Source organism: Patella vulgata, chromosome 4, assembly GCF_932274485.2.
Source record: "Patella vulgata chromosome 4, xgPatVulg1.2, whole genome shotgun sequence".
Lineage (NCBI taxonomy): Eukaryota > Metazoa > Mollusca > Gastropoda > Patellidae > Patella > Patella vulgata.
In genome coordinates, this window is record NC_065882.2 from 17,229,401 (window position 1) to 17,249,483 (window position 20,083).

The 20,083-nt window shown below is 34.7% G+C and overlaps 1 protein-coding gene across 1 annotated transcript; it reads left to right on the forward strand.

Moving 5' to 3' along the window:
• The first annotated feature begins 1,148 nt into the window (after positions 1-1,148).
• On the forward strand, positions 1,149-17,230 carry LOC126818579 (sacsin). Its single transcript, XM_050546041.2, has 3 exons — positions 1,149-9,098; positions 10,081-10,363; positions 15,181-17,230. The coding sequence occupies exons 1-2, from the start codon at positions 1,152-1,154 to the stop codon at positions 10,360-10,362; spliced, it is 8,229 nt and encodes a 2,742-aa protein (XP_050401998.1). The 5' UTR covers positions 1,149-1,151; the 3' UTR covers position 10,363; positions 15,181-17,230.
• The last annotated feature ends 2,853 nt before the right edge of the window (positions 17,231-20,083 follow it).

Here is a 20,083-nt window from a genome sequence, read left to right on the forward strand (position 1 = left end):
GGTGTTAGAGATTATTAATAAATTTACCAACTTAACAGAAGACTTTCCAGGAGATGTTAGGGAAATCCTTCTGCCTGTGCGCACGAAGGCTGATGATATTTTGTTACTGAAGTTTGCACATGAGTGTACAGTGTTCGAAGATTCTCAAGAATATTACGATGATGAGGATGATGCAAATGAAGCAGACCGAATATACTTTGTTCACCCAAATATTTCATTGACAACAGCTAAAAAGTTCTGTGTTCCTTTCCTAAGTGAAAGAATCCTGGACCAGACAGACATTTTAGATATGAACTTTGGACAAAAAGAACCATTAACAACTAGAATTAAAAATTTGTTAAAAGACTACAGCGATGGATTTACAATACCAAAAGAACTTATACAAAATGCTGATGATGCTGGAGCAACAGTTGTCAAATTTCTGTATGATGAACGAACACTAGATAATGCACAAACATTCCTATTTCATGATGGAATGGTACCATGTCAAGGGCCTGCATTTTGGGCATATAATGATGCTCAATTTTCTTCAGATGACTTTGAAAATATCACCAAGATAGCTGGAGCTACAAAAATGGAAGACAGTTTGAAAATAGGTAGATTTGGCTTAGGTTTTAATTCAGTATACAATCTAACAGATGTCCCTAGTTTTATTTCTGGGGAAACTTATGTAGTGTTCGATCCACATGAAAGTCATCTTGGGAAGAATGGGTTGAGACTTAACCTAAACCATCCTTACAATAGACGATTACGGAAGAAGATGAAAGGTCAATTTGTTCCATTTGAGGGAGTCTTTAACTGTAAAATTGGCGACTCAAAGAGTAAAGTTAACTATGATGGAACTCTTTTCCGGGTTTCCCCTCCGTAACAGATCTGAAGCTTTGAAAAGTAAAATTAAGGAGTTTTCTTATTCCAGTGAAGAAATGGAGAAATTCTTAGAGAAAATTGAAGAAGGAGCTGGAAATTTGCTCATGTTCACTCAGAAAGTTGTTAAAGTTGAATTGTATCATTTAGACGAAGGATCAGATGTTCCTACAAAACTTATGACTGTTTCCAAATCGTCTGATAATTCAGGAACAACTATTTTGAAAAAATTAAAAGATATGCAAAGTGAATTGGTGAAAGACATAGGAAAGCCAACTCCGCAGATCATGGAAGAAATAAGAATTCAGTTGTCAACGAAAGAAACTGAAAACTCCAAGACATTTTTGATTAGTTGGGGTTATGGGATTGGAAAAGCATTAAGTGAAGCAGAGAAACCTGCTTTTAAGGGACTACTTCCTGTTGCTGCTACAGCTATTCAATCAGAAAACCACAGTTTGTCAGTAGATAAGCAAAAGGTTCATGGATTTTACCATGAGTCACATCTTTTTTGTTTTCTTCCCTTACCAGTAAAGTCAGAATTACCAGTGCATGTCAATGCATCGTTTGCTGTTCTGTCAAGCAGAAAAGAACTAGCATGGCGAAATGAAGATGATTTATTGGACAGTGCAGAAGATCAATGGAATAAAGTGCTTTTAGAAGATGCTGGTAGTCAATCATATATACACATGCTCACCAGAATAGCTCGGCAGGAAACAAGACCTGAACCCCAAGATTACTATAATATATGGCCATCCATGACTTCTACACATAAGCATGATCAAATATTATCTCATCATATATACCTAACTATATGTGAAGGAAATTACAATGTTTTTTTAACACCACAATTACATGCTGTTTCTTTGAAACAGTCTGTTTTTCTAGACCCAAAATTGAGGAAAGATACCACTGTTGGAACAATAGCTTTTAAAGCTTTGCAGAACTTCTTAAAATCTTTAAAAAGAGGACAAGTTCATCCTATTGACTTGCCTTCATCAATATGGGAGAATTTTGAGCATGCTGAATGCCTACCCTTCTTAGAAGAGTATGTCATCTCAATAGAAGAGTTCTACTCCATAATTATATTTCCACATTTATTAGATAGCTACTGGTTGAAGGAAGATTTAGATAAAATTCTTCTATATGGACTTAATAATGGCAGCAAGGATTTATTGATACTTTTTTCCAACCATGAGTGTATTCCTACTAAACCAAATGGTAAACTAGCACGTCCATCCAAACTCATACACCCAAAAGGAGAACTGGCTAAACTATTTTCTGAATCGGAAGAATGCTTTCCAGAACAAACTCAACTTTTATCAGAAAGTTTCAATAGTTCACAATCTCTTGAACAGCTAGAATTACTAGGGATGCAGGTGGATGAATTTAGTGACTGGGAACTACTTTCTGAAAGAATATATGTTGTATTAGAATCTGGAGATTATGAACACATTAAGAAACGATGCATCGATTTTCTTCGGTACTTATCATCACCTTGTACCAGACAAGGAGTTGACCAAACATCTAGCAGATATCAAGTTTGTCCAGGTCATGTTCGAGAAAAAATTTCCTCTCTAAGATTTTTACCTCGACTGTCTATTTGTCAAAAATATGCATGGTGTAAGAAAACAAATACTAGTGAATTTATCTCTGCAACAGAAGGATATCTGCCTGAATTAATAGATCTTGTAGGATGTATACTACCAATTGTTGACACAGAAGATTTCAAATATAGGATCCCAAGGTTAATTGAGGTTTTGAAATGGTTAGGTGTTCGACAAGAAACAAATATTCAATCAGTTGTTGGTAATTTATTGCAGATATCACATGACTATATTACATCAGAACCAAAATCCAGTGATGTGTTTTATGCATTAGAAAAATCTGTGTTAAAAATGTATGACTTTATTTTATCACACACAAATGACGAAGTCAATACCTACATTGTAGAGAAATTAAGCAATGCAGCAGTTATTCTACAAGACACCACAATGAAGAAACCACAAGAGATGGTGCTAAATTTACTCAGTGACCTTTCTCCATATTTATATACAATAAGCCCAGGATATAAGAAGTATTCATACTTTTTCTGTTTAATTGGTGTGACAGAGAAACTAACCATCTCCAAAATACTTGAGGTTTTAGTAAACATGTCTAATGATAAAGGTAGTGAAGAGCTATCTGATGCTGAAATAACATGTATGGTGCATTTAACTGAGTCATTACCAGAACTACTAAGACACAATGTCAATAGTCAGCTGATTAATCTACCAGATAATAAAATTGACAGTCAACTGATTAAACTACCAGATAATGAAAACAAATTAACTCCAATCAAAAACTTATGGTTTGATGATACTCCCTGGCTGAAATACAGGTCAAAAAACATCAAGCCATTACATGAGAAGTTTACGAAATGTGTTGCAAGATCCATGGGAGTCCAATCAAAACGTGATCAAACTGTGAATTCGTTATCAAAAACTGATAAATTCTTTCAGTTTGGACAACATGAGGATTTAACCAGTCGTATTCACCGCATTCTTGAGAGTTATCCAAGAGATGAATCAGTTTTAAAGGAAATTCTCCAAAATGCTGATGATGCTGGAGCAACAGAGGTTATATTCATAAAGGATTTCAGGAATCTTCCTGCAAAGTCCTTACCAAATGAAGAATGGAGTGATATGCAGGGACCTGCTTTATGTATTTACAATGATAGCTATTTCACAAAACAGGATTTAAAAGGCATTCAAGATTTGGGCATAGGAACTAAGAGAGATGATGTATTAAAGACTGGTCAGTATGGAGTAGGATTTAATGTAGTATATCATATAACGGATGCTCCATCATTTTGGTCAAAAGGTGGAGAAATAGGAGAGGTTGTCTGCGTATTTGATCCACATTGCAAATATGTTTCCATGGCAACTCCAGAGAAGCCAGGGATGATGATAGATGCAGAAGATCTGCATGAAACATTTGCTGACTTTCACACAGGTTATCTACCAATGTTAACTAGGGATAAGACACAGGGAACTTTATTCCGTTTACCATTACGCACAGAAGAAATGGCATTAACATCCAAAATTTCAGATGAAGTCTCTAAAGAACATATAGAAGAAGTCATTGAACTATTAAAAGATCAAGTTTTTTCTTGTATGATCTTTTTAGAAAACATAAAGAAAGTAAAAATCGGTTCCATTATGGAAGAAGAATTGGTAATTGAATATGAAGTTGCTTCAACAATGTCTGGTGAAGATGTAAGCAAACAGGAAGATTATAATGATTACCTTAAAGCGATAGCAGTGAAAATTAAACAGAGGGAAGGTGGTGCTTTCAGTACAACACCAAAAGAGATTTCAATAACATTACAAATAACTGATAACATGAAGAAGAAAGAAGATTATTTGATTGTAAAACGAGCTGGATTCCTCACAGATTCTCCATTTCCTGAAAAACTCCAGAATGCTTATGAGAATGGACAGGTACAAAAACTACCAAGAGGTGGAGTTGCTATTGTTTTGTCTCCAGAACCCAAAATCACAGGTAAAGCTTATTGTACTTTACCTCTTCCAGTGAACACAGGTTTACCTGTTCATGTGAATGGGCAATTTGCGTTGGATCATGAGTCTAGGAGAAACTTGTGGAAAGGTGAAAACTCAGTTCAGTTTTTATGGAATTGGCAGCTTGGCAAATCTTTAATAGTACCAGCCTACATATCTGCTCTACAGGAATATAAACTGTATCCTTTGCCAGCTCGAGAATACAGTATGAAGAACACAGATTTAATTCAAATGATCCAACAGTTTGAATCTCTATTCCCGAAGAAGAGCAATGCTAGTGATATTTATTGGAAAGATTTAGTAGAATCTATTTATCACAAAATAGCAAAAGATAGATTCAGCCTGTTCCCTGTTATTTTAGATATGGATAATATTTCTCATTGGTTTGAAATTAACTGGGTACCAGTTCAGATAGATGATGACTTTGCTGGTTGTTTTAACACACTTCATCAATACTATAAACTCAAGAAAACAACTCAAGATGCTACTTTTTTCAGGTCTTCAGCCTTGTCTTTCAAAAAAGCACACTCAAAAAATGCTGAAGAAATGGAACTGACACATCAACCGGAAGAACTAGAGAAGATTTTGGTCACACTGGGAATGAAAGTTTTGAAATCAGCCAGTTGGATTCGACAAGAAATTGAAGGAGCTAAAACTGTTAGTCCAGAGTTGGTATTGAAGTTTCTAAAATCTCATGCAAATCAAGGGCAACCCAATGGATGTATTTTAGGAGAACTGCCAGAATATATTAATCAAACTACATTTAAAACAGTAGCTAATTTGAAGATCGTGTTTGAGTTTGTGATGAAAGCCATTGATCAAGAATACTCCCAAAACAGAAGCCAAAAGGAGTCCGAATCAATTGATTTCTTGTATGGAGCACCACTTTTACTAAAACAAAATCATCAACTATCTGTTTTTAGTGAGGATAGCATAGTTACTGTATCAAAATTCTGTGATCTTTTACCTGAATATTCGAACCGGTTTCTTTCCCTAGATATTTTACCTATTCTTGAAGACTATGTTTCAGTATATCAACCGCTTAAACAATGGAGCATTGCAGAATTTGCGGGGTGGTGTAATGGTACAGAATTACATAGATTTATTGGTCAGGGCACAGTGATGTCTTGGAGTGGTGAAAAACCTGTAAGTGAGCTATGGCTGGTTATGCTCTGGAAGTTTCTTAACTATCATATACTAAACTCAGCAGATGACTGCAGATCAAAATCTTTAGAAAACCATTTGAACCCAGTTAAATCCTTTTCTATACTTCCTGTTGAAATTGCAAGTAACACATTTCAGTTGTATCCATTGAGTCAAGCTGAACATGTTATAGACTATGTACATCTATCCTCCTTTGATATGCCTGGCATTCTTGTATTAAAAAACACAGAGGAGATTCTCAAAAACTTAAGGTTTCCAAACTTACGCCATTTTATCTTGGATCCCACCTTCACGTACAGAGCCTGTGAAATAGTGGCAGATATGAAACATCCAATACGGATCATTGAAGTATTATACACAAACAGTAATTGCTTAGAATCAATAGACACTGAAAAAGCAAAAGCCATTTTACAATATTTTAATGTGTTTAAAAAAGAAATGTTGGCTTTTCAGAATAAATTAAAACAACTAAAACTTTATGAAACACATGATGGTGAATTGATTACCTTAGATATGCCAAAAACATATATCAGACTATTGGATTCTTCCCCACCACAAGTACCTTCACAAGGTCTTCAACACTGGTCATCTGTATCAAATGTCATTATCTTAAAACGCCACAGCAAGCTTGATGATCTATTTAAAACTATCGGAATAGAGGATACTTCACCAACAGACCTCTACTTAACATATATTCTTAAGTGGTTTAATGGCTTTAAGGATGAAGACCAGTCGTTGTATCATCTGAAGTACATTAGAGACAAGCTGTTGACCAATATGGAAGAGGATTTTAAACCCAAAAGAGAGGCATTAATTAAAATGCTAACAGAAGTCAAATTTATTTCATACAGAAGTGTAAAAAGAGTAGCCTCATCCTTCTATGATAATAAAAATGAAGTATTCAAGGAGATGCATGAATTACTTGACTTTCCACCACCACCATTTAATGACCCTACATGGAGACAATTCTTGATTCACGCTGGACTGATATGTAAAGTGTCAGAAGAAAACTTTGTCTTTTTTGCAGAAACGATTGCCAAAGTAGCACTTTCTAATGGTGTAACAGACAAATTAAAAAATCAATCACAAGTACTTGTCAATTATCTGTTTGAAATGAAACCTACTAATAACAAATCTATTAATAACGTACAAAGTATCTGCACGAGAATAAAAAGCATCAAATTTCTTGAACAAGAGAGTTTACAAGATGATGACTACAGAATAAAAATTTCTTCACAATTTGGCAGCTGTAGAAATTTTATAGAATTCCAGAATTCATATGATTACTCACATTTTGATCTAATTTGGTCGGTGAAAAATGTTCTGAAAAGAAAAAATTGCGATTTAGCAAGACAGAACGGGCGTTATATTAATTGGTTCAAACTGTTAGGAATATCAAAAACAGTGGATTCAACCACATTCATCAGAAATATGCAAAATGTGTGTTCATCTCTGACAGATAAATCAGTTCCAAATAGAATTAGCTTAGACAACCAGAAGAAGTTATTTGAAACATATTATAAATTTCTACAAGGTAAGTTACCTAAGGTAAGGGAGGAACTTACGGATCTTAAAGATTATCATACTATATTTTTACCAGATGATGGATTGCTTGTTCCAGCTTCCTCAGTTATTCTCGAAAGCAGTCCAGACTATTTTATCGATGGACACATATTTAAAGCCCCAATATATTATGGCAAATATTTTGATGTCTTTGAGGCACTTGGAGTAAGAAAATCTGCCATTCCTGACGTATATCTTGAAGTTTTGTGTTGCATTGAAGAAAACTGTAATGGTGAGAAATTAGATCCAAATGAATCTCTCGCTGTTCAAAAATGCATCAAACAATTGAACATTCTATGGAAAAAGCATGCAGATCAAAAATATGAGTTGAAAAAACCAATATTGTTTTTACCAAATCAACAAAATGTGCTAACAAATTCAACCGAGCTTGTCTTTATAGATGACAATTCTATTTATCACCGAACTAAACAGCTTTGTATTGACTTTTTTATTGGATACAAATGTTTGGAAATGGAGGTACCTGATCCTAACAGCATTCATCGTTTCTGGCCAGAAGAATACCAGATGAAGAGATTAAGTAAAATAGTAAAAGAAGGACTAAATCAAGATTGTATTCAAGGAGCAGTATACGGTGAGCTGGCTAATGAAGTGAGTAAAAGGCTAAAACATGATGAAATGCTTAATGCTTTAATGCGTTTACTGAAACATGATCAACATAAGTCTGAAATAGCATTGGATGATGAAGAAACCATGAAAAAGAAACTCCAAACCATAGTAGACATAAAGATATGTGAAGTTAAATGCCTCTCAATGGAACTCATCTATCAAGGAAAGGTGGTACCTAATAGTGAATGTAAAAAGTTAGCATACTTTGTAGAGTCGAGCCAACAAAACAAATCCACAAAAGATTATATTTTATACGTCAATCAAGGAATCTCTGTAGAAAACTATGAACTCAAAAAAACATTATTTGCTCTTCTGAAACGAATTCTCAACATATCCATACAAATTGAAAGCATGCTTTTTAGTGAACTCTGGGGTATGAATCACTCAGAAATTTCAGAATTTCTCAATAATAGAAAGATTATTCATTTTGATTATGCTGCAATAGCAACCAGTATATTTCCTGAACTAGGTACTGAGATTCCAACAGATCTTCACTTTCTGTTAAACAATGGTTTTAGTGAGTTTTATGAAGGTGAATATGTTGGTTTTGAAGTTTTTGATCCTGATCTTGAAGAAACAAATTCTGAAGATGTAGAATATTCACCAATGTATATATATGCCAAAATTGTTAAAAAGGTAAAAGCAGAAACAGATGAGGAATTTGCTACATTCAGCATAGATGTTGGTGACGACGACGATGTAATAGAAGTTTACTTTTTTAAGATCTACAAGTTCCATCGAACACGAAAAAGTAAATCTAGAACATTGGAATTAAGTGAGAAAATGAAAGAAGATAATTTAGCTGAATCTAGTCAAGATATCACAACCATATTGCAGGGTATCCGTAAGACTTTGATGAAGGCTTGGAAACTTCCAGAAATAGAAAGAAAAACAATCCTAAAACGGCTGATATTGCTATGGCATCCTGATAAAAATCTACATGATCAAAAAATGGCAACTGAAGTTACCCAAAAGATATTCATGTATGTGAATAGATTAAAAAATGGTCTCTCATTAGATGAAGTTGATGAAACTGATGGCCACACAAGTTCCAGTAACTATTACTCAGATGATGATTCATATGGATATTTCTACAACAACATGCATTCAAGAGGAAGGAGCTATGCCAGAAACTTCCAAGATCACTGGTCAGATGAAAGTTATGATCATCACCATACCTGGATTCGGACTGAACCGAGGCCGATGCCAGATCATGCTGTCCGATGGCTGAAACAAGCTGTAAGTGATTTAAAAGCAGCTGAACTTTTTCAACAGAATATTGGTGATGATTTTCATAATTGGGTATGCTACAAATGCCAGCAGGTAAGCTTAAAGGATAGCATGTATCACTATTAGTAAAATTAATAGTTGCCATCAGTTTCTCAATCAGAAACTGAAAACAACACTTTAAATTTTTTTATCAATAAGCATAACTATAGTAACAGCTTTTTATATGCCCAAATTGAACTGAGGTTGTATAATGTTGTCACTCCTGTTTGTCCTTCCCGCTGTCCATAAAATTAATATCCAGTTGTCTTTAAATTTATACAGTGTTTAATTATATCCGAGATTTACTGCTGTTGATTATTTTGTAAAATGAACCTTGTTGACTTTAGATTTAGTCAGGTTTGTAAATGCTTTCATTACAGACAAAAAAAAAAAAATATGTTACAGCCCTTGTGGACTTCTCCGACGATTAAGCTGCTGTAGGCGTATATTTTGTTGCCTGGCAACCTATCTTTGAAGTAATGTACAGAGAGAAAAAGTGAACTCTCTGAAATATACTTATGTGGCAATTCAAAATTTATTTGTGATGCATTTTGGCCAAACTTCGAATATACCTTCATTATCATGCCCAAATCGTACAATGTGCCATCTGTGCCTATTCAGTTGGCATTATAAAATGTTAAATGATTACGAGTGTGATTTGTTTGAACCTTTGCTATCAATGAGTGTAGTCATGGAGGCAACCCGTCATCAACAACGGATTCAGCAATAAATATGTGTGTACACCTTCCCTAATTAGATTGTGATTGTGTTTAAATATAGTTTGGGGTGCCCTCACAAAATAAAATTAGGGGCCTTTGAAATCCATGCCAAAGTCATTTCTGTAGTTAGCAGGGCCTAACATGTTCTTGCAATAAGTGATGCCTGTTGTGGGGAAGCCCCACCCTTGAATTCTTGCCTCTTCCCCTCTCTCGCTCAAGGCTCTGGTTATGCTAACTCTTTGTAGAGTGAGCTGTGTTATTATTTTTTTTATTATAAAATTCTTTTAGAATATGTATGTACATTTTATAATTTGTAGGCTGCTGAGAAAGCTCTGAAAGCTGTTTTGTATACAATAGATGGAAATAAAGTAACACATGAACACAATGTGTATCAAGTTGCTTGTGGTTTACCGTACGATAACTTAAAAACACTTGCATTAGAACTACAAAATATGATTGGTTATCATACTCGTATGCGATATCCAGACACACTTAGTTACCCACAAATTCCAAATGATGTATACAACAAAGATCATTCCCAAAGAGGCTGTGAAATAACAAGAAAGATTGTGAATGGAGCATCTGAAATAATCAATTAAAGTGAGTACATCTATTACTTCACAGATTTTAACTTTGACTTGAAACAATTGAGGAAGAGTTAGATTCTATCTATACTAATATTTGTGACTGTCATTAAAAATTTGGTTTGTCTGTTTGTTTGTCTGTCTGTCTGTTCGGGGTTGACGACTACACAAGGGCTGTCCCGAGGCTGAAATTTGGTGTATAGGGGTAGCTGGGACCGGGGAGTAACATAAGCTAAGTGGCGTTGGCCTACTGCTTCCGGTCTTAGAGTTACGGTATACTATTTTCAACCTGTGCCGTGCCACTAGTGATGCATATAATTGGTTATAATATACTCTTCAAAAAAGTAGGGGATATTCAGATGCAAATACCTATGCAGGTTGAAACTTGAAGGAAAGGTTTATGAAAACTACCGCGTGCTGGTTTATCCTATCCATGTTTGCTTTACTATCAGTTCTTGCCTAATATTTACTGTTTAGCATATCTTTGCTTTAGTGTGTTACGTTCAATTTGCAATGAGACGTCTTCAACATGATGAACGTCTACATGCTATTGGCATGCTTCAAATGGGTTCTACACAGCGAGCAGTAGCCAACATGCTTAATGTGTCACAGTCTGTGATCAGCAGACTGTGGAACCGGTACCCACAAACACACAATGCTGATGATAGACCTCGTTCAGGTCGTCTAGAGCCACTACACAAGCCCAGGATCGATACATTCGTACACAGGTCCTGCGAAATCAAGGACAAACGGCCAATCAGTTTTCTGTAAACTTGTACCAAGTTACAGGAATTCGAGTTGCATGTGCGACAACTGCGTGTTGTCAGTTGTGCCCCCATTAACTCACCAGCACATGGCAAACAGGCGTCAATGGTGTAGGCAGCGTAGAAATTGGGGTAATTGACGATGGCCGCGTGTAATGTTTTCAGATGAGTCCAGATTTACTCTGGATTTTTATCCGATTTAAACCAGCGGCTGCCAGGCAGGATACGCCCACATTTTCGAGAGATGGATAGAGAACAAGCTAACAAGAAAGTGATTTTTCCTACTATCAAGGGCCATAATTCAGGCAATTACAATTCAATATGCGCGAATATCGAAAGGAACTGAGATCTTTGTGTTATAAACTTACATTTCAAGTTTCAACAAAATCGGATAAAAATTGTGACGTCTATAGGGTCCACAACCTTGATATACCGTATTTTTACGCTATTTGAGAACGAACGGCGGCCATTTTGTCTGTCAATTTTGGGTTGATTTTCACGAAATTCGAATTCAGTCGTCCTTAGGGTGTAACAGTGATATAATAATACAGTTTTTTAAATTGGATAAAAATTATGACCTCTATAGGGTCCACAAGCTAAAAACGTGATTTTTCGTACAATCAGGGGCCATAATTTAGGAAGTTACGGTCCGATATGCGCGAATATCGTAAGGAACCACGATCTTTGGGTTATAAACTTACATTTCAAGTTTCAACAAAATCGGATAAAAATTGTGACCTCTATAGGGTCCACAACCTTGATATACCATATTTTTACGCTATTTGAGAACGAACGGCTGCCATTTTGTCTGTCAATTTTGGGCTGATTTTCACGAATTTCAAACGCAGCCGTCCTTAGGGTGTAACGGTGATATAATAATATGTTTTTTTTAAATCGGATAAAAATTATGACCTCTATAGGGTCCACAAGCTAAAAATGCGATTTTTCGTACAATCAGGGGCCATAATTCAGGAAGTTACGGTCCGATATGCGCGAATATCGAAAGGAACCAAGATCTTTGGGTTATAAACTTAAATTTCGAGTTTCAATAAAAACGGATCAAAATTGTGACCTCTATAGGGTCCACAACCTTGATATACCATATTTTTACGCTATTTGAGAACGAACGGTGGCCATTTTGTCTGTCAATTTTGGGCCGATTTTCACGAAATTCGAACTCAGTCGTCCTTAGGGTGTAACGGTGATATAATAATACGTTTTTTTAAATCGGATAAAAATTATGTCTTCTATACGGTCCATAAGCTAAAAACGCGATTTTTCGTACAATCAGGGCCCATAATTCAGGAAGTTATGGTCCGATATGCGCGAATATCGAAAGGAACCGAAATCTTTGGGGTAAAAACTTACATTTCAAGTTTCAACAAAATCGGATCAAAATTGTGATCTCTATAGGGTCCACAACCTTGATATACCATATTCTTACGCTATTTGAGAACGAACGGCGGCCATTTTGTCTGTCAATTTTAGGCCGATTTTCTCGAAATTCGAACTCAGTCGTCCTTAGTGTGTAACAGTGATATAATAATACGGGTTTTTAAATCAGATAAAAATTATGACTTCTATAGGGTCCACAAGCTAAAAATGCGATTTTTCATACAATCAGGGGCCATAATTCAGGAAGTTATAGTCCGATATGCGCGAATATCGAAACGAACCAAGATCTTTGGGTTAAAAACTTACATTTCAAGTTTCAACAAAATCGGATAAAAATTGTGACCTATAGGGTCCACAAGCTAAAAACGTGATTTTTCGTACTAACAGGGGCAATAATCCATGAAGTTTCGATCCGATACATGCCAATATCGAAGCAGCCGAGATCTTTTGGAGATAAACCTATATTTCAAGTTTCGTCAAAATCGGATAAGAATTGTGACCTCTAGAGTGTCCACAAACAAATTGTTGACGGACGGACAGGGGCGACGGCATAATACGTCCACATGAAAATGTGGGCGTATAAAAAACGTATTATTATATCACTGTTAAACCCTAAGGACGGCTGAGTTCGAATTTCGTGAAAATCGGCCCAAAACTGACAGACAAGATGGCCGCCGTTCGTTCTCAAATAGCGTAAAAATATGGTATATCAAGGTTGTGGACCCTATAGAGGTCACAATTTTTATCCGATTTTGTTGAAACTTGAAATGTAAGTTTATAACCCAAAGATCTCGGTTCTTTTCAATATTCGCACATATCGAACTATAACTTCCTGAATTATGGGCCCTGATTATACGAAAAATCACTTTATTTTTAGCTTGTTCTCTATCCATCTCTCGAAAATGTGGGCGTATCCTGCCTGGCAGCCGCTCGTTTATTGGTGTCAAGAGTCTATCACTTATAATTATTCGGCAGTAGTTGATTGAAATAGGCATACAAAATATTTCATGTCAGCCCTTATTTAGCCTGACCACTTGACGTCATAACGTCAAAATGACGTCGACCAGTTAAGGGTTAACATACACTGGTTACCTCTAATAAAAACAGCAGTACATTTCCGCAGTTTTGTATTGTTTCTGAATATCCCCTACTTTCCATAAAATGAGATCCGTATGTGAAGTTGCACACATAACTACTTGAATGAAAAATATCATCTATTAATATTAGTTACAAAATGACCTAAGTTATTTCCACTATTGCTAAAACCCTGTAAACACTCTACTCACATATTTTTATGTGGACGTATTATGCCATCGCCCCTGTCCATCTGTCCATCCACAATATGTTTGTGGACACTCTACAGGTCATAATTTTTATCCGATTTTGATGAAATTTAAAATATAGGTCTATCTCCTAAAGGTCTCGGATCCTTTCGATATTGGCATGTATCGGACCATAATTTCGTGGATTATGGCCCCTGATTGTACAAAAAATCACATTTTTCGCTTGTGAACACTCTAGAGGTCACAATTTCACCCGATTTTTGATGAAACTTGAAATGCATGTTTATATCCCAAAGATCTTGGTTCCTTTTGATATTCAAGCATATCGGATCTTAACTTCCTTATTTATGGCCCCTGATTGTATGAAAAATCACGTTTTTAGCTTGTGGTCCCACTAGAGGTCACAATTATTATCCGATTTAAACAAAATGTTCAAATATATCATCGTTACACTGTAGCGTCTGTTGAGTTCGAATTGGGCCAAAATTGCCGGACAAAATGGCTCCCCTCCACCCCTCGTACGCAAATAGTGTAAACATCTGGTATATCAAGGTTGTGGACCCTCTAGAGGTCCAAATTTTGATGAAACTTGATATACATGTTTATAACCCACAGATCTTGGTTCCTTTCAATATTCGCGCATATCGGATCATAACTTCCTGAATTATGGACCTTGATTGTACAAAAAATCACAATTTTAGCTTGTGGTCCCTATAGAGGTCACAACTTGGTTCCTTTTGATAATCACACATATCTGAACGTAAATTTCTGGATAGGGCCCCTGATTGTTCGAAAAATTGCATTTTTAGCTTGCGGATTCTAGAGGTCACAATTTTTTTTCCAATTTTAAAAACCGTTTAAATACATCACCATTCCACCATAATGAAGGTTATATTCGAATTTCGGGAAACTCGAAACGAAAATGCGCAAGAAAATGGCCACTCTTTGTACGCAAATTGTGTAAAAGTATATAATACGAAGGTTGTGGACCCTCTAGAGGTCACAATTTTTATTCGATTTTGATGAAACTTATAACATATCTTTATATCCTAAAGATCTGAGTCCCTTTTGATATTTGCGCATTTCAGACCATAACTTTCTGGATTATTGCGTTTGTGTTAAGTTTGTTCTCTATCCATCTCTTGGAAAACGTGGGCGTATCCTGCCTGGCAGCCGCTGGTTTTTTATGATTCTCAACTTGCCGGCGGCCTAGTTTGACTAATTATAAGGAGGGGATAAGAGACAACAAGACCCAAACCAAAAAGCTGCTGGTTTGTGTAATATTAATAAGGCAACAGAGAAGAGTTTGTAAATCTTGTTTGTGGAAACTATCAGTTTAATGTATGTTCATTCGGCATATGTAAGAGTTCTGAATTTTGACAATCTTTTAGTTTTCAGATGATTTGAGGGGAGAACAGAGTAAAATCTAAATGACAAAAGGACAGAGAGCATCTATATTACTGTGATTTTTAAGGTTTTTTTTAGATAAGATTTCTGATGTAATTTTACATTTTTTGAAATCTATATTTGTAAGTTTTAATACTTTAAAGTAAATATGTTTTGTTCATTCTACTATTTTTATAGTCTTTCTGTAGTAGGTATTCCCTATATTACTATATTACTGTGATTTTTAAGGGTTTTTTTAGACAAGATTTCTGATGTAATTTTACATTTTTTGAAATCTCTATTTGTAAGTTTTAATATTTTAAAGTAAATATCTTTTGTTCATTCTACTATTTTTATAGTCTGTCTGTAGTAGGTATTCCCTACATTACTATATTACTCTGATTTTTAAGGGTTTTTTTTAGACAAGATTTCTGATGTAATTTTACATTTTTTTAAATCTATATTTGTAAGTTTTAATATTTTAAAGTAAATATGTTTTGTTCATTCTACTATTTTTATAGTCTGTCTGTAGTAGGTATTCCCTATATTACTATATTACTGTGATTTTTAAGGGGTTTTTTTAGATAAGATTTCTGATGTAATTTTACATTTTTTGAAATCTATAATTGTACGTTTTAATATTTTAAAGTAAATATGTTTTGTTCATATGGTACTTTTTAAAATGAAGAGAATGCAATATGAAATGGCTGCAATGACTGTTGGGTTTGTTTTGCCAAATTTACAGACTAAATATTAACAAACAAGTGGTTGTGACAACGCCCCAGGGGGTCGGGACATGCACCACAATGAATAATTGCTGTCTTTACGGTATATGGTATAAATATGCCAATTGCTAAGATGATCCATTCAGAATTGCAGCCTGTAGACAATAAATACAAACATTGGATGTGGCTCTGCCCCTGGGGGTTGGATGGAACAATATAAATAGGTACCACCCTGTTATTGAAATGATTGATATGCTGAATTTGAACATAATTGCAACCTGTAGAGTATTTACAGACAAAAAATTAACAAAAAAAGTGGGTGTGATACCACACCACCAAAACAAATAGTTGCTATCCTTACAGTATAAGGAATAAATATGCCAAGTTTCAAGATGATCCATTCAGAATTCCAGCCTGTAGGCAAAAAACACAAATATTGGGCGTGGCTCTGCCCCGGGGTGTTGAGGGGCGGGTGGGGGTGGACATGGAACGATATAAATAGGTATAACCCATTGATGGATCATTCCAAATTGGATCCAAATCTGTTAATAATTGCATCCTGTATATCTTTTACAGACTAAATATTAACAAGTTATTATTTGTGTACTGATCTTTGTACGCTAATACTGAAATATGGTAATGTGGTCATATATTGTCGTCACTCCTTTCATCCACCATAGCTAATATCCAGTTGACTTTAAATTAAAACAAAGTGTTTATGGTCATGAGATGAAAAATCCTGTTGATTTTTAATGTTTTCTGATAATTACTGCAAAATATGGAGCCCCTCATGGGGAGATAAAGTTAATACCGAATCTGATTGATTTCACAGAGTCATATGACGAATAAGCCTATTCATTTTCAACGATATTCAAAAATTACTTCCAGAGTTATGGCCCTTGACCCCTGTGAAAAATCTTGTGGATGTTCTGGAGACCAAAGTTACTGGTATCCTCCGATTGACTTTGAATTTATATAGTGTTTGGCGTCATGGGTTGACGAAGCCATTTTACTTTCAATGATTTCCGATAAACTGAACAGCTAAATTCTTGATAATACACATTTTGCATACTGAACTAGAACCCAAACAAATTCTGATAATAATGAATGGGTTGTTACTTGTAATTAGAGTTTAGCGTTTTCATTACTGACAAAAGAAAAAATATGCAACAACCCTTGTTGACTGTTTAAAAGCAAAAGTAGGTTATAATATTACCCATGTACATTGACCAGTTAAAGCTGACTGATATATTTTGTGGGACTCCGTATAAAGATGTTTATTATGTTAATTTGAATATTTTATTATAGTAATAAAACATATTCTATTTATGATATGTTTATTTTGAAAAAGCTGTACTGGTCAATATGCCAGTTTACAAACAGATATATTATTAATAAAGTGTACTCAGGAATTTGAGCAAGAGAGGTTGGGGTGGTGACAATATTTCTGCTCGTTTAGATGCATACATGTACAGGATTAGAGTTGAGTGAGGCGATAACGGCAGTATTGCTCGACACATTTGGTTGTTCAATGTTATTTTGATGAATGTAGGAGAAAAAAATTATTAAATTAAATAAACAGTTATTAATTACAATGGATGGCAACCATTGATCCCTGATAATAATCTTATGACTCTTCAGTTCTTTTTAGATTTCATATATTGATACATGGTCGAAATTAAATCCATCTGACCCATACTACTCTCTTAATATTTTTGCCCCCCACCTTTCAAACTAAGCAGGCTACTATTAAAATGGGTCTGTCCGTTCGTCACACTTTTTGGAACACAATAACTCTTCTTTTAATTGAGCTTCAATGTACAAACTTGGTGTTGGTGTGTATTGGGTGAATGCCTTGACAGTGTTCAACCATGCACATTTTCCACTAAGGCTACGCACATATAAGCCATTTGATTGGTTGAGACTTTGGAACACATCAACTTTGGTTCTAATTGGGTGAGAGTGATGAAACTCAAGTATAGATCCATTATATCAATATCTTCATTAAGTTTGATGATAAGAATTTTTTGTTTAGGCCAAGTAGCAATAAGCACTTTGTTTGGTCAAAACATTGGACCATACCTCTACTTTAATTGAGGTATTGATGTCCATTAGGTGAATGTCTTGACTGAGTTCAATGATAAACAATTTGCGCTAAAGCTAAGCAGAGCTAAGTAATTTCATTGGTTGATGCTTTGGCACAAGATTTCTTTGATTCTAACTAATGAAACTTAGTGTACTGTTTGCTACTTAAAAACATTAATAGTCCACCTCTGTCCCTAAGGAAGATAAGACTCTTTAATGGGCAATTCACAATGTGATGTTATGGACAATTCTGTCGAAGATCTTGGATCTGATACCTTGGTCTGGTCTATGAAAAAAAGACAAAAAATGGTTTGATTAGTAGATTATCATATGATCACTCGAATTTTCCATAGCCTTGACCTCAGTCTACCCCAAGTTTGACTTGCATTGCATGGTCTTCTGCCCTATTTAGCTTTTTTTCTCAAAATAAATCTTGTAAAGCCACCATAAATCACCATAAATAAGAGATATTGTTTCAACATGCAAACACTGACAATGAAAAGAATGAAATTGTTTGGGTTTTTCGATCCATTGTTAATCATTCAATAAGAATAGATTTTTTTCAAAGATCTAGTGTAAACCTAAATGGCCTATATTTTACAACAAACCATGTAATAATTAAACAGGTGAAGGCTATAACACTGCAGGTCAAGGTTTAAACATATAATTTACAACATACTTGCACAGCAATTTCCCATAAAATTCATCCAAATACATCAGTTGAGTAGTATAATGATTAATATACTCCTGAAATCTTGGTTATGTATTAAAGTATCCAGCCTTATTAAAAACACATTATGTAAGATTTAGATAAGAGCTGGTCATGGTCATTTGCTATAATAGTTCAAAAATAGATAATTCAAAATTAATAATTTATCAAAATTTCATTCATATTACTTTATTCTGAGCAAAATTAACATGGTTGGAATTTTTGACATGATGTGGTACGGATTGTTTATTATCGCAGCAATGTTACTTGTTAATTAAGACAGCCTTGCTTTTCATTTTCAAATTAAATCATTAAATAGCAATTGTATTTCAGTCTATTTACATCTGCGCCATCTGATGATCTAGAGAGTTGATTATAGGCTTGTCATTTTCTATATGTCTAAATAACAATTTATGTAACAAGGGAAGCCAAAGTAAAAACCAGGAACAGGCAGATTTAGCTCTTACATACTGCATCTTTAAAAAATCAATCATTTAATCCGATATGAAAATAGATAAATTTAAAACATGAATTTAAAAAATCTATCATCACAAAGTAGATAAATTGAGAACGCGAACTTAAATCATCCCAAAATAATCTGTTTTCTATAAAGATACAAATATTTATTGGAACAATTAATATCACAGTAGGCTTCATATGAAACAATAAAATTTTGCTTTAACAGAAATATGAAAACACTAATCATTTTAAGCAATGGGATATTTCATGTAAATGAATCAGTAAACTAACAAATATTGAGTAGAATTTAGAGATAACTCTGCGATTATGGCAGTCGAAAAATAAAAATTCTAAATTTCGATACATTTTTTTTTTATCCCAAAATAAACAATACCTGAAAATTTGGATGACAAAAATGTCCAAACCTCTGACCTGTACTGACAAGAAATTGTGAATGACTTGACGCTTGGAATATTATAAATTTATAACTGACTGAATATATAACAGGCACAAGAATAAATACATTTTATAAATATCACAGCAGAATATTAGTAAAATAAAATATTTGAATATAAACAAATCATTATGTACCATATTACCCTGCATGCATCAACAAATATAGGCAGAAAGGTAGAACATATATATTTTAAGTTTCATAAAAATCGGATAAAAACTGTACAATCAGGGGCCGTGATCCATGAAGTTAAGGTCTGATACATGCCAATATCAAAAGAAACCGAGATCTTTGGGATATAAACATATACTTTAACTTTAATCAAGATAGGTTGCCAACCAACGAAACATAAAGCCACAGCAGCTAAATCGCCCGGGTGGTCGACAAGGGTTGTCGCATATGTATTCTTTTGTAGGCAATTGGGGGCATTTACAAGACAATTTCATACAGATCTGATTATAATTTTCGTTGTCTGA